General features: G+C 39.0%; 1 protein-coding gene across 1 annotated transcript; it reads right to left on the bottom strand.

Moving 5' to 3' along the window:
- Positions 1 to 12,441: 12,441 nt before the first annotated feature.
- LOC127661747 (extracellular calcium-sensing receptor-like) lies at positions 12,442 to 16,054 on the bottom strand. Its single transcript, XM_052152606.1, has 6 exons — positions 15,846 to 16,054; positions 15,303 to 15,591; positions 14,468 to 15,223; positions 14,144 to 14,371; positions 13,516 to 13,639; positions 12,442 to 13,355 (listed from the first exon to the last, which is right to left on the bottom strand). Exons 1-6 carry the CDS (start codon positions 16,052 to 16,054, stop codon positions 12,442 to 12,444), a joined length of 2,520 nt encoding a protein of 839 aa, XP_052008566.1.
- Between the last annotated feature and the right edge of the window lie 410 nt (positions 16,055 to 16,464).

Genomic DNA, 16,464 nt, shown 5'->3' with positions numbered 1-16,464 from the left:
CTCACCATTATAAACAGCACTGTGGCAGCAGTGGAGTCATTCAGGATCCTGGGCACTACCATCTCACAGGACTTGAAGTGGGAGACCCACATTGACTCCATTGTAAAAAATGCCCAGCAGAGGTTGAACTTCCTTCACCAGCTGAGGAAGTTCAACCTGCCACAGGTGCTGCTGATACAGTTCTACTCAGCAGTCATTGAGTCTGTCCTCTGCACTTCAGTAACGGTCTGGTTTAAATCAGCTGCGAAATCGTATGCATATGTATATAAAAATTTATAATTTTTTTATTAATTTTCTCTATCTTGTTGTATTGTTTGTGCACTGGAAGCTTCTGTCAACCAAGAGAAATTCCATGTGTGTGTTAACATTCTTGGCAATAAAGCTCATTCTGATTCTGATTATATTGTTTTTACCAAAACACAGGCAATATGAGGACATAAGTGATCTCAAACTTTGTGTGATTTAACATACAGGACCACTCAGTGGGCCAAACAATGATAGTAAGTGAACAGAGATAACAATCAAAGAGAAGTCAATTTGGTGGATCTTCCTGTAATATATCGATCGATTACTTCCATGGAGACGAAACTTGGTTACAAGATTTTCAGACGTCGAGAGATGGATCGATTATCTGGAGTCATTGGAGAGGGAGTTAGCTGTTTATCCCCTAGAGACCAAAGTGGATTTGGAACACGTTTGGGAAAACCCAGAGGATTTGCAGAATCGTAATCAATGAAACAGCATCCGAACTGTGGCAGTTCTTGAGCATGAGGAAGGCTGAGATATGGTGAAATTTGTAGGCGAGCTCTTCACGAGTCTGCTCGACATAACAGGCCACAAGCTGGATATCGAGCGAGCTCACAGAGTTCCGGCTCGGAGATCTGCAGAAGGAGACAGACCCCGATCAATTATGGCCAAATTTCTGAGATGATCAGATAAAGATCTCGTGTTGCATGAGGCAAGGAGTAAAGGAAGGCTTTCTTGGAAGAACCACAAAATTTTTTGTTCCCAGACATTGCGAATTCGACAAAAGGGAAACATGACCGATTCAAGGAATGCCAGAATCTCTTACATCAATGGAAGATCGCTTTTGAACTGATGTTTCCGGCCAAACTGAAAATAGATACTAAGGATGGCCAGGAAGTATTTACATGTGCCCTTCATAAATAAAACATTGGAGTGAGTAAGCCATTTGGTGTTTCTCAAGTGGCCCCCAAGTGAACTTGACTCGATAAATATACACTTTACTGTCTGAGGAAGATGAGCGTTATTTTGTTTCTTTTTGTTTTGGTTCTGTCTAACGGCTGGAGTTTGTTTTGTGTAGTAACACTCCTTCAAGGAACTGCACTGATGTGTCTGGCCAAATTGAGAATTGATACTGAGAATGGCTGCAGGATGTTTGCATGCCCACAGCGAGCATCGTCTTTCATGGAGAAGTCCCTCATTTCATATGTTGTTGATTGTTCAATTGGAAACATCTTAGTCTCAGATCATGACCTGGTAAGTTTAGAGTTGTTGCCACATACGGAGAAAAAAAAATCATATAGTTAGTGCATTAGTGTATCCTTTTTGTAAAATCCTGATTTTCAACTAATGTTAAATGCTGAAATCAGTGTTTATATGGAGAGCAACTGGTCCTCAGTTTCTTTTGTGGGTGTAGCTTGAGAGGCACTTAAGGCAGTTCTTAGAGGTCGGATCATACAGTATGCCTCATTCAACAAAAAATTCAAAACACGAGAACTCGTGGAGTTGGAAGGTAATATTAAAAGAGCAGAGGCAGAGCTGAAGTGCCAAGTGTTGTTTGATGGCCCCAGAGAATTGACCTGATTGAAATGCTGATATAATACTATTTTGTCATGGAAGGTGGAGTCAGTCATACTTAGATTAGGGGGGAAAAGGAGAGAAGTTTTAGCTACATATATAAAACAGAGAGAGTCTTTTCCTACCATTCCCTGAGAGAAATCTGCTGGTGGTGAAATATTTACCTCGGCCGTTGATATTAATAATGCATTTAAAGAATTGTATCTTTATCTTCACAGTTCCACAGCTTTGTGGAACAATTAGAACTCTCTAAACTGATGATAGAGCAAAAACAATTATCTTGATTCTGAGATAACCTTGGAGGAGCTTGGTGAGGTAATTAAGACTTGCCTACAGTCAAGGCTCTGGGGCCAGATGTTTTTTCCTGCAGAATTTTTTAGATCTCATGCTACAGAATTTAGAAGTTTATACAGATTCATTAAAGAATGTAAAGCTTCCGCCAACCATGACATAGGCCTGGATCAGATTGATTCTTAAAAAGGACAAAGATCCAACTGATTGTAAGAGTTATTATCCAATTTCCCTGATCCAGCTAGCCATAAAAATACTGTCAAAAAGTCTGGCTAACCGATTAAGTAAAGTTATGACATATCTTATATATACTGATCAGGTGGGGTTTATTCGGGGCCGCAGCTCTTCTGATAACATTAGGCGTTTTATCAATATCATGTGGTCAGTAGCGAATGATCAGACTCCAGTCGCTGCCATCTTACTTGACACTGAAATGCCGTTTGATATAGTAGAATGTGATTATTTTGAATGTGAGATTTTGGAAATATATGGGTTCGGGAAAATTTTTAATGGATGGATCAAGTTACTTTATAGACACCCGGTTGCGACGGTACAAACAAATGGATTCATTTCAGATCATTTTACTCTGGATAGGGGCACCTGGCAGGGTTGACCTCTTTCTCCATTATTCTTCTGTCTTGCCTTGAAAACATTAGCAGCTGTGATAAGAAAGGAGGATGATTTTCCAGTAGTGGTGGTGGGAGGTGTGGCACATAAACTTTTGCTTTACGCAGATTATATTATTCGTATCCGACCCTATTAGATCTATGTCTTGCCTCCACAGAATTATTTAATCCTTTTCTAAATTCTCCGCATACAGAGTCAGTTGGTATAAATCTGAAGCTTTGGCTCTGACTGCATACTTCCCAGTAACGTCTTTCCAGCCAGGTGCCTTCCAATGGCCCAAACTGGGCTTTAAGTATTTGGGCATTTTACTCCCAGAAATTTTGTCTGACTTAGAGTTAATTTTAACCTCTTAATAAAAAGTTTTTAGAGCGATGTGGGCAGGTGGGCTTCATTACATTTATCTATGATTGGGAAGGTTAATGTTATTAAAATTAATTGTATTCCAAAATTGAACTACTTATTACAATCTCTCCCTATAGATGTCCCCTCTCTTACCTGAAGTAATTTGATAGTGTAACCTTTGGCTAATGGGATAAACGGGACCTACACCATCTAGGTCATTTTACCACCCAGGAAAATAAAGTGAAATTTATATATAGTTACACTAATATGAAGGACCCTGCTGGTTCAGATTGGATGAAAAGGCAGAGACGTGACTTCCAAACAATAACAATTTATTTCACAAATACATTTATTCCACTAAAAGTTTTCTAGAAAATGTACCATTTGACAGTTAAATACCCACAGTCCATAATAAAGCAAACATTAACAGAAAGGACTAATCACACATCAAATCAGTGCATAAACACTCAAATGACAACCTAAAAAGAAAAAATAATACCAAACAAACAAACAAATCCCCTTTCTTTAAAGCCTCAGTATCACAGCAGGTCAGACATTAACAGGTGATAGGACTGTGGATATACACTGGTAAAAAAAACAAAAAACTTAAACATACAAACAAGAAACCAAACAAACTAAAAAATAAAACAAAACTCCAGGAGATTAAAATCATACTTAATATTTAAGTATTAGCTTCACAGCGAATCAGAATACAGACCTATTGGTTTACATAATACATTTATGCCTTTGGCAGACACTTGTATCCAAAGCGACTTACAGTGCACTTATTACAGGGACAATCCCCCGGAGCAACCTGGAGTTAAGTGCCTTGCTCAAAGACACAATGGTGGTGGCTGTGGGGATCAAACCAGCATCCTTCTGATTAAAAGTTATGTGCTTTAGCCCACTACGCCACCACCACTCCATAATTTATAAACTCAAAAGGACTAAAATGTTAAACTGATCCCAGATATATCAAACAAATCCACTGAGAGACAGACAGCCATATGAGCAAGATTGTTAATCAGCAGTATCAAACAGGCATAAGAAAACAGCAGCCAACACTCTCAGGCCGCACCTCCTTGGTGAAATTCTTACTTTACAGAAGGCTTTATGCTAACTGCTCTCGTCTCGTCACCTCACACTCACACTCTCGCACACTCACTCTCTCACTCACACTCTCTCTCACTCACTCTCTCACACACACACACACACACACACACACACACACACACACACACACACACACACACACACACACACACACACACACACACACACACAGATGTTGGTCTACCTATCATTATGAGGACTTTCCATAGACATAATGACTTTTATACTGTACAAACTATAGATTACCTAACACAACCCCTAAACCTAACCCTCACAGAAAACCTTCTGCATTTTTACATTTTCAATAAAACATTGTTTAGTGTGATTTTTAAGCGATTTGAATTATGGGGACACTAGAAATGTCCTCATAAATCACATTTATAGCATAATAACCTTGTAATTACCAATTTGTAACTTACAAAATTGTCCTCGTAAATCACAAAAACACACACACACACACACACACACACACACACACACACACACACACACACACACACACACACACACACACACACACACACACATTCCAGAGAAGAGCGACAAGAAATTGAAGCCAATAGAGCCTTACTGCCCACAAAACATGAGCATGTGCAGGAGAATCACAACACCGCACTTAGACATGTTTTTATAAAGCCACCAGAACCTAACAAGCCTCAGTAATTGAGCCGCACAGGTGTGCTCAATGTCAAGACGCCACTCAACAGCAGTGGCCGTGTCTTCCCATTTGAGATGTGCACAACCATTAAGATAGAACCAAAAGAACCAAAGAACCAAACACCAGAGAAAATACTAGAGACACTCAACCTGTCACAATAGCATAGCGAAGTCCTTCATTTGGAATAGTAAGCATCCTAGATTAAATTTGAATAATTTATATAGACTGATTAACAAAGGTGGGTTAGGCCTACCCCCCAAGATTTAGTTTTATTATTATGCACTCGGTTTCAGAAATTTGGCTCACTGGTCGCTTCCATCTGAGATAGTCCCTCCCTGGTTTTGTATTGAACAGGATGTTCTTGCCCTTATTTTGCCATTGCAAAGCCTGTCTATCATACTATTCGGAAAAGTTAAATTACACCCTGTTGTCTTGCATTTGCACTCGGTATGGATAAAAGTGTTCAGAGTGTTTAATTCGGAAATGTATTTAAATGAACCCAAAATTACGCATTAATAAGTCCCTTTCTGCTGGTCAGACTGGATTGTGGGGGGCTTAATACACTTGGTGACCTATATGAGAGTGGAGTGTTGAGATCTTTTGAAAATTTGGTTCAACATTTTGGGATTCCCAGATCTCAGTTTTATAGGTATTTACAGGTTGGCCACCTGCTCTGTATTGTTTTTGGAAGTGGCACACACCACCCTAAAGCGGGAGAGGTGATTATGGCTCTTGGAAAATGTCATGAGTCATACGTGTATTACTCCCTGCTAATTCAGAGTCTGGGGGACAGAGCTTCAACTTCTCTCAAGAGATTATATTATTATGGGAGAAAGTTTTGTACTTGGTATTGGAGGAGGGTTAGGTGTGAGTTAGGATTTTTAAATGTCAAGTCTGCATCTAGAGATGCAAAGGTGCAGCTTATGAAATTTATGATTTGACATAGATTATATTGGACCTACAGGTCAGTGCTTTCCTTCCTGCAGGAGAAGCTGGAGGGTAGGCTGTCCACCTCAACCCTGAATGTGTACGTAGCTGCTACAAAAGCGCACCACAGGTAAGTCCCTTGGTAAGCACAACCTGATCATCATGTTCCTGAAGGGCGCCAGGAGGCTGAACTCTCCTATGCAGTGCCTTTTTCCCTCATGGTCCCCTTGGTCCTGCTGGGCCTTCGGAGAACCCTGTTCGAGCCCCTAGAGTCAGTCGAGTTAAAGGCCATCTCATCAAAGACCGCCCTCCTGACAGCGCTCACTTCCATCAAGAGGATCGGGGACCTGCAAGCGTTCTGTATTCTGCGTTCTGTGTCAGCGAAATGTGCCTGGAGTTCAGTCCGAAAGACTCTAAAGTGATCCTGAGACCGCGACCAGGCCATGTGCCCAAGGTTCCCACGACCCCTTTTAGGGGTCAGGTGGTGAGCCTGCAAGCGCTGCCCCAGGAGGAGGCAGACCCAGCCTTATCGTTGCTGTGTTCGATGTGTGCTTTGCCCATCTACTTTGATTGCATGCAGAGCTTTAGATGCTCTGAGCAGCTCTTTGTCTGTTTTGGTGGACAGCGGAAAGGGAACGCTGTCTCCAAACAGAGGCTCGCCCACTGGATCGTGGACGCCATCACATTGGCCTACCAGACCCATGCCGCGCCCGTGTGGCATGGGTCTGGTAGACAATGCGCTAGACAATGGCACCTCTCTAGTAGAATTCTGCAGAGCACCGGGCTAAGCAACACCCAATACCTTCACAAGATTTTACAATCTCCGGGTTGAGCCGGTTTTGTCCCGTGTTCTTTCAGGTACGAACAGGTAGAGTTTGGTAATACGGAACAGCTGGCTGGGTGTATAGCTTGCGCATAGCACCTTTCTCCTCCCCTGAGGCAAAAATATGCGCTATTACCCCCAGTCGAGTTCATGAAGTCGTAGACCATGGATGTTCTTCCTCCCTAGCCCTGTGGCTCGTGAATTTGGTGGAGGAGTTCGCAGCCAGACCCACTATGGTACTTATATGCCCTGTACTAGGATAGGTGCTCCACAGGTGCCAATTACTCCGGTAACCCCCTGTGATGTATTGTCCGCAGTACGGTCTCCCGGTCGGCAGACCCATGTCTCCCTTGGGCAGAGCTCTCTCTGCTCCAGTCGCTGTGTTTGTAGTGCTCTTCCCCATCAAATCAGGACCTACCACTGCACCTCTTCCATGTGTGGCTAGTGAGCCATATGTCGTATTGCCACATGTTGACCTCCCCTTTTGGGCAGGATGTGGTCTCCGCTGGGTCTTTTCCCCCTGAAAGAATTGGAAAGTAAAACAACAGCTTCCCTGATGCATATAATAGCGTTAGATGGCCCCAGCCATGACGTCTTTTGGGGCATTGGGGGAGGTGACAAGCAGTCTGATGCACCTGCTATTAGGCAGGCAGAAGCTTGCTTGGACCTGCATCGGCATTTCACGTAACACGGTTCAGCTGTTGTGGTGATTTTCTATTGGGACCCCTAGTGTCCCTACATCGACATAATGTTGATTGACTGACAGAAGGAAAACGTCTCGGTTACTGTTGTGACCTATGTTCCCTAATGGAGGGAATGAGACATTGTGTCCCTCTTGCCACAATGCTGTTCTAGCCGCTGAATTGGCCTGTATTCTGTGTTTTGGGTGGTGGGGTGGTCATACATTTTGGGGATAAACATATAATAAACTTGGTTCTGACCAGCATTATGGTGGGCAGGAAATTATTTGGGGGATGGAAGTTGAATAGGGCACCTTCATTTCCAGAGTGGTGTGTGGAGATTGGGAGAGTGACTGCTTTTGAAGGGATGGCAAGCAGAAGGCTGGGGGTTCAGAATTTGTTCGACAGGAAATGGGGTAATTACTTGGTGTTTTTGGGGGACTCTTGGGGAGGGGCTTGGTAGAGAGATGTTTTATTTTAATTATATATGATTATTATATTTGATTGTTTGTTTTTAGTTTGTTTTGTTTTTTTATGTGTATCTATTTGTAACCACAGGGGAGTTCGTTGGGGGTTAGGGTGGGTTTGGTGAGTAGGGAGGGTTATTGGGGGGGTTACATTTTTGATGTTGATTCACTATATATATATGTTGTGTTTTATATTTGATTATATATTTATGAATCAATAAAAATATTAATTGAAAAATAAATGGCCTTCGTGTTGTATGTCATCACGTATGCAGAGGCACTTTTGCCAGACATGGCTCATTTTTGTCTGACAGGATGCATGCCATTGCCGACATGTTTGACGAGGCAGGTGAGTAATGAGGATCTAAACGCAGCTTAATTAACAAATAATAAGCAAACTAACTCAGAATATAAAGAAAACCAAAACACAGGGAACCAAGCACAGAGCATCAAACAAAATATGCAAAGACTGACAAAGGAAACAGGGGCTTAAATACACAGGGGGCCAACAAGGTAATGAGGAACACCTGTGGAAACAATCAGGGGAAAACCAATCATAAAATGAAACTACAAAGGACTACAAAACTAACAGGAAACAGGAACTAAACAATAATTTCAACATAAAAGTCAAGACAAAATAGAAGGAATATGTGAGGCCATCAATGCCAGTTTAAGGCCACACTCAGGCCAAGTCCGTCTGCTATGTGGTGTCAGGTTGGATTGGGACCGTCGGTGGAGAGCAATTTTGAGGTCTCTCCAGAGATGTCTGATTGGGTTCAAGTCCGGGCTCTGGCTGGGCCACTCAAGGACATCCACAGAGTTTTCAGAGTTTTTTCACAGTGTGTTTCACCTTTTATGCCATACTTTAAAGATTTTATTATATTCTACCATTGGTAAAACTTATTTTTAGAGGGGTTTTTTTGGGTGAGAAGATATTTTTAATGTCTAGGTTTTTATGAGCCTCTGGCTGGGCCACTCAAGAACATTTACAGAGTTTTCACTAAGCCACTCTTTGTGGCTCAGTGAGTCTTTATGTTTCTTCCACTAAGGAGAGGCTCCGTCTGGCCACTCTGCCATAAACTCTAGATCAGTGGAGTGTTGCAGTGATGGTTGTCCTTCTGCAAGTTTCTCCCATCTCCACTCATGATCTCTGGAGCTCAACCAGAGTGACCAACTGGTTCTTGGTCCCCTCTCTTACCAAGGCCCTTCTTCCCTGATTGCTCAGTTTAGCTGGGTAGCCATCTCTAGGAAGAATCCTAGGCTGTGTTTTCCAAAAGCATTGTAAGCCTAAGTAGATTGTAGAAACCATTGGCGCCAATGGTTCGAAGCAGTGTTGTTCCAATGCAATTGTTTCTTGATTCAAGTTATGACAATTGCTTGTTTTTCTGGATTTACTGCTTTATGGATTACCCTTTGTTTTGTTTGCCTGGTTGGACTATTTGGTTTATTGGATTTATCTGCCTGCTTTATGACTATGTCTCTCTGCCTGCTGTTTCGGATTATTTGCTTGTGTCTCTTTTAAAAAACTTCCTGCACATGAATCCTAACACCATCTCCATGGCCTGTTCGTTACAAACAGTCAGTTCCATCATGTGTTGGTTCATTACCTTTGTTGGTTTTTCGCCCCTTATATGTTCAAGACAATAATATGGTCTAGCTTCCAGTTGTAGTTAAACTAAAGAATTTCTTAATTGCATTTTTCATGTTTGTGAACACCTGTAATGTTTGCTCAAGTGCGAGTACATACCACTAGCTGGTTAAAGGGCTTTAGTCCTGGTTAAGAGACAGTCTGATTGTCGGCACTGTTTGTGTAAGTTTTAATGTGGTTTATAGGGACACTGTTTGAGTTGAATGCTCTCTGTGGCACACAATCAGTTTGTACAGTTTATGTGTTTGTTCAGTTGTGGGTTATGAGGACACAAGTTAGATTACTAGAAATACATACACAACAATTTTCTTTGGATTGTAAATCCAATGCAGGATGTGTTTCCATCAAACCATTAAAAACAACTACTACAAATTATAATAATAATAATAATAATAATAATAATAATAACTGATTAATACATGTATTAAACACAATTTAGTTTGTTAGGAAACTAAAGCATGTAATTAAGTTGGGAATATTTGTTTTATATAAATTGCTCCATGACGATTTTACTTTGGTTATATTTCAGATTGATTGTTAAGTTAACCTTTAGAATTCAGGTAGCATTTTGGATTTGTTTCAAAGGAAATTGTTTGGTTATAGAGCCTTTGCATCAGCCTGTTTTTCAGGTTGCAATGTGTCACAGTCTTAAGGCTTTGTGTTTCTGCTTCTATCACTTGAACTTGACCTGATCGCCAAATATTAAGTAAACAGTGAAAAGAGAAGCAGAAACCTCAGCTCGGTGTTGCTGGCCTTCACAAGCAGAGGTATCAAGCCCATTCAGACTGAGATTTCTGAGCAAAGAGGATTTTGAATAGATTATTTGAACTTACTAAAACATATGTGTACCCTCAATAATTAAATTACATGATTATCACATGTAAAAAAGAACAGGCCTCATGTGATAATCGTTCTCGGATTCATGAAAGATTTTGTGTTTTCAAAACGTTAGTTTGTACGAACAAAATGTTTACCTACTCCCAACCGCGTGTAAATCATGTGAAAAGACATCTGAACGTGTTGTGTTCTTTCAGAAAAACTGCCATGATTATATTTTGATTGAAGTGAAATTAAATAAGTAATGAAAACATTAATAATTAAAATGAGTGAAATTAACATTAAAAAATATTATTAGTTAAAAAAACTTTTTTTTTTCTTTTAAACCATAGCCTGTACTTATTTGGAAACGTTTTTTATTTATTTATTTTGCTGCTTGCATTAATTTTTTAAAATATATATATTTTTTTCCAACACTGCTTATTGTTTTTCTAGCAGAAGTGCTTGACATAGGGTGAAAAGCTAATGGAAAGATGCAGTTTGCGTTACATTTTCAAAAAAAAAATAATGTATGCCCTCTATTGTGACTGGTTCAACAGTCTTTTTAACATGGTTAAAAAGAAAAAAGCCTGCACACTGTCGTACAGTATATCTTGCAAATTTGTAATATCTTACAGTGTTTCAGTCAAATATCTTTTTTCAGGCATTCTGTTACTTTCTCTGAAGATTCTTCCAGTTGCAAGTATATCAATGTTACCATCATAACGCAATAAGTTTGATGAGCTGTGAACTGAGCCAGATAAGGTGAATGGTGGTGGACATCCTCCTCCTGGAGAGACCTTAAATTCTTTTACATTCATGTCAAACCATTTTTTTTAAATTTTTGTTGTTCCTATGTGTATTGTTGTCCTCTCTTAAATATTAAACATAAGTATTAATACATAAACTTTCTTTTGTTGCAAGGCATTGTGATGAATAGATGGAATTAGCTGGATGCTAGAAAATAAATGAATAAAGTACGCCATATAAAACAAAACTCTCTGAACAGATTGATAGAGTTTACTTATATTATTTCCTTTTCTAGAATTATTTATATGATACCAGGAAGTTTCATGCATCCATCCACCCATTTGCCATGCCAATAATAATACAAATTAATTAAAATATAATTAAAATAATGAACAGCAACAAGAAGAAACATTTGAAAACCAGATTGAGAATTATATTTATACCAAAAGTGTGAGCGCAACAAAAGGGAAAACGGAACAGTATAAATCGGATTATTTCTGGAAAATATTTATGCCACAAACACAAGTTATTTGTTTGCAGAAGTTTATTTTGCACATGCAGACTTATTCTATGCTGTGAATCCATTTAGTTGTTCTTCAAACCCTTTCTTTGCTTGCATTTCTGATTGCAGTTTGCAATTGTTTTGGCCATGTTTATGTCCAAAAATAGTGGCAAAAGTGTAAGCGAAAAGAAAAAAAAAAGGAAGTCAGAAGAATACAGACCACATTTACTTTGTGTTAATATGAAATTACAGATTAACAACACATGAATTACACTTAAGCAAAGAATTAAAGTATTGCTAATAATGTTTTTTATGATTGTAAATTTATTTACACCTTTACAAAATGTTCTGTGCACATGCAAAACAAATTTCCCTTGCAATTTTATTTGCGCTTTCACAAATCTCACTCTGCACATGCAAATCATTTAGGCACTATTCTATCTTCATAGAAATCATACTCACGGCGAAGGTCAAGCTCCAAGGGAAAGTACGGTGTTCTGATAATAAAAACTAATTAATTGCATGAACTTCAGTGCAGTTTACGTTTACCAACTATGTCTGATCTCTGTTTAACAGACAATCAGTTTTTTTTTATAGTCTAATATTGCGATTATTTATTTATTTTTTGATTGGATGCTAATCATTTCATTTGGTGCTAAAATAAAATGTTAATCCACTCCTTTCCATTCATTGTAAAATGTTAAGTAACGAAAGGCGGTTTAACATGGTTCCTCATATTTCATTAATGAGAGAAAGGCATCTGAATGGGTCGAAGAAGCAGCGCTTGTGTTAACAAAACCTTAGCTGCTTTGTCTTATAGTGCACGGTGCTCAAGAAAAAATAAATAAAAATGTTCTGAATGTATATAATTTTATGTAATTTACAAAGCTGCATGAACTTTACTTGATGTATACAAGTTTATTTGTTGTTTTAATTATTTTTTAAGAAAATAATATTAGCCATATTGTTTTATTTCTCAATAGGACTTAGATGATGTCTTTCCCATAACATGTTGCTTTGTATTTTGTTCAGGATTAAACAGGATGATATAACATTTAGGGGCAAATATGCAGAATAGTAAACCAAAGCTTGAGGCTAAAATGGCGAATATCTCCACAGCTACAGTAAATTTTCCAGGGGAACTGACATAAGCGGGAATAAATGTGATCCATACGGCACAGAATATGAGCATACTGAATGCAATGAATCTGGCTTCATTAAAGTTATCAGGCAGTGTCCGAGCCAGAAATGCCAGAATGAAGCACAACAGAGCCAGAAGCCCAATATAACCCAGCACAGAAGAGAAACCAATCGTAGAACCCAGACTGCATTCAAGAATGATCTTTTCCTTATAGTATTTCATATTTTCATGTGGAAAAGGAGGAAACATTGTTAGCCAAAGCACGCAGATAAGAACCTGTATAAGTGTAAAGGCAAGAACACTGAGTCTCTGTTGAAGAGCACCAAACCATTTCATGATATTATTTGCTGGAAGTGTAGCCTTGAAGGCCATTAATACCACTACTGTTTTTCCCAGAACACAGGAGATACAGAGGACAAAAGTGATCCCAAACGCTGTGTGACGTAACATACAGGACCACTCAGTGGGTCGACCAATGAAAGTAAGTGAACAGAGAAAACACAGAGTCAGTGAGAAAAGCAGCAGAAAGCTCAGTTCTGAGTTGTTGGCTTTTACTATGGGGGTGTCCTTCTTGCTGTAAAACAGGAGAGCCACCAGCACAGTTAATCCAGCTCCAAACAATGAGAAAAAAACTAGCACTATACCCATAACTTCTGTGAATGAAAGAAACTCTACAGCCTTTAACACACATTCATTTTTCTCAGCATTAGACCAGTATTCCCCTGGACACAGCTTGCAGTTATTTGAATCTGGAAAATAAATTGTGTTCACTATTGTTAAAATCAGAAAGTAAACAATTTCATTTATGAACACCTTTGATGACATACTGCATCTTGAACAGTAGAAGGAGAACACAAAAAGAGCAACTAATCAGTTTTCTTTGGATCTCTGAGATGGGCTGATGATTACCTGTCACATTACTGATCTCTCCTTCTGCACATGGAATACAGTCATAACAGCAGACAGGTCTTCCTTTCTGGGCAGCTTTCCTCATGCCTGGTGGACAGCTCTCACTGCACACAGACCTTGGCTTCTACATGGAAAAAAATATATTATTCATTCAGTTATTTTTAATAACAAAGATTGAAGAAAAATATTTTATTTTTATTGAGAACAGAGAATTGGTTCTTTGAAGCAGAAAATTGGAGCTACTGTATGTTAGTGTATTGGGAATATTTTTAGGAACAAAACAATACTTTAAAAGTGTTATTATAGAAATTGTAAACTCAGAAACATCCTGTCCTGCATTGACCAAACTGCATTGTCACTTGGCTTTTTTGCTCTGAATTTACAATAACAGTGAACCTACAAGAGAGAATGATTATCTCTGTCCACCAGGAGTTAATGCAGTTTTTTATTTTTTTTGTGAGGGGAACCACATATTCTGTTGGTGAAAAATGGTGGAGGGCACTGTTTGGGTTTTTATGATTTTTTTCGTGTATAAGTGTTTGCAATATAAGAATTCACTTTTTTAGATTTTTACATTCTGTTCCCCCAGTTTAAAAAACTCTAGGACAAACAAGTTAGTGCCATTTACCTCCAACTGTCCTCCTGCCCAAATTATGTTTTCAGTGTTCAGCACAAAGCTCTGGTGAGGCGTTTTTGAGGCATCATAGGAACCCACTGGTTTTAACTGGAATGATCCATCTGAGTCCTGCTGCCAGTTCACAACTTCATACTTGGCTACTGCAGCACCAGTGCTGTCAAACCACACCTGATCTCCAAACTTTACAGTGAAATTAACTTTTTTCAAAGATGCAACAACCTAGTAAAAAGACAGATTTTAATAATTATCAGTGGGGCATTTTAACACATTTTTAAACAGAAACCGTTTACCCCTTGATCTCTTCCTTTCTTTTACCTGCTGTGGTTGTATTGTCAGGTCTTTTTCACAACCGTCTTGTTCATTGCACTTGAGTAGACTGTGTAGTGCAAAAGCTATAGCATACACCGCTTTGTAGACGTTGCTTGCATACCTTTGTTCTGGCACATCTTCATTGTAGTTTTTCAGAACAAGTAGATCCTGAAATCTTTTGCAGCTTGATGCATATTGAGAAGAATTCCCATTTCCCTCTGTGCATGGAAAAGCTGTATCCCAAAATGTGTTTACAACATAATCTGAAAACCCTTCAATATTGATTTTTCTTACTGCAAACCCCAGTGCCCCCCCAAGCACATGGAAGCTTTTTGGAGTGATCAAACTCTTTGAAGCAACCCAGCCCTCCACTGCAATCACTTGGAAGCCTGTAATGTTTTGTAAACTGAGCTGTTCAATTAGTAAGCTCATCTCAAGAAGTGAAACAAATGCAATAATCACTTTTGCTGTGCCTTTTTTTATGATGTTAACCACTTTTAGGAGTTTTTCAGGCTCTGTTCTGTAGAATTTCTCAGAGTACTCTACACAAATGCCCTCTTTCTTGGCTGTTTTCAGAAATATGGCCATTCCATTGTTTCCATAATCATTGTCACTGTTCACAGCTCCCACCCAAGACCAGCCTAAGTGCTTGACTACGTATGCAAGTGCTCTTCCCTGGTGATAATCACTAGCAACAGTCCTGAAGAAAGAGGGGTACTCTTTCCTATTACTGAGACAATCACATGAGGCTGAGTGACTTATCTGAAAAAGAAAGCATGGATAATATTCTGTATAACAGCAGCAGTATGTTAATTGTGTCAACGTTTAATTTAATTCTTACCACTGGAATTTTAAAAGGTCCTGTAGTTCTGGACAGAATCACTGTGGCAGAAGACTCGGTTTCCCCTATGATAGCATGTATAGGAGACTGTCCATTACATCTGTCACCTGCTGCAGAGTCCTGATCATTCATCAGTGACATAGTTGCACTCATTGAAGACAGTCTTGAACCGCAGGTATCATATATTTTGTAGCCAATAGAAACATTTGGAAGAAAACTTTCACTTCTGTTAATCTCGTCAATGGCGAAGATCATGATCTGTGCCATCCGAAAATCTCTCAGAGTCACACTTTGAAAAAAATCAAACCAGTTGGCGGAAAAGCAACTAAATAATAAATATAATATAATATAAATAAGGACAAATTTAAACTTTTTAAGTTTCACACATGGTTCATACTTGAGACACAATAACATTCCATGTCAGATGTAATTCTAGTTTAATAAATTTGTTGATATATGGTAATACATTTTTATTAAAAATATGTTTGTATTTAATACATTGTCTGCCCTAATGTTTCTCATGTAGTTTCCAACGTAACAAACCTGGTGCATGATAGAAGCTGAGGTTTATGTGTAAACTCAAATGAAGGTAATGTTTCTTTGCTGTGGACTGCAAATATTCCTCCAATAGTTATGTCTCCATCCTTGGACAGCAGCAGGTATTTCGGATCTCCCATCATTCTGCAAAGAGTCTTTTCCTCCTTTGCATGAAGGAAATGGAAAAGTAGGAGTGTGTAAAGACAGAAAAGCATCCCAAAGATTTAGCTCCACTATGGCTGCCAAATGCTATAGAACTGATACACTATTTGCACTTTTATAGACATAATTCATACGGATGAATGATTCAGAACGTAGTCAATGACCTCATAGGGCAGGATATCAGCCAGGTCAAGTAGGGGTGGAATACATTCAAGCTAATTTATTCCAGTCTGATATTCTTAATAAATCAGAAGTTAGAACATTTTAAAATCATGAATATTGGATTATTTTGGCGGCACGAGGGTGACCTACACAATATTAGGCAGGTGGTTTTAATGTTGTTGCTGATTGATGTATATGTACTTGCATGCTTGCTCACATTTTTGTGCTTATTTTGTTTACATATTTACACATACATATATATATACACACACACACTGGATGCCAAAGTTTGAATAATGTG

Source organism: Xyrauchen texanus, chromosome 21 (assembly GCF_025860055.1).
Source record: "Xyrauchen texanus isolate HMW12.3.18 chromosome 21, RBS_HiC_50CHRs, whole genome shotgun sequence".
Taxonomy (NCBI): domain Eukaryota; kingdom Metazoa; phylum Chordata; class Actinopteri; order Cypriniformes; family Catostomidae; genus Xyrauchen; species Xyrauchen texanus.
Note: the sequence above shows the minus strand (reverse complement) of the source record. Positions and strands in the feature narration are given on the sequence as shown.

Bases quoted from the DNA above. Each gene is read 5' to 3' on its own strand.
- LOC127661747 (XM_052152606.1), bottom strand. From the start codon at position 16,054: ATGCTTTTCTGTCTTTACACACTCCTACTTTTCCATTTCCTTCATGCA. The intron at 15,592-15,845 runs GTTTGTTACGTT...TTTTTTTCAAAG, and splicing joins CAGCTTCTATCATGCACCAG to TGTGACTCTGAGAGATTTTC. The intron at 13,356-13,515 runs GTAATCATCAGC...TTTATTTTCCAG, and splicing joins AGAGATCAGTAATGTGACAG to ATTCAAATAACTGCAAGCTG.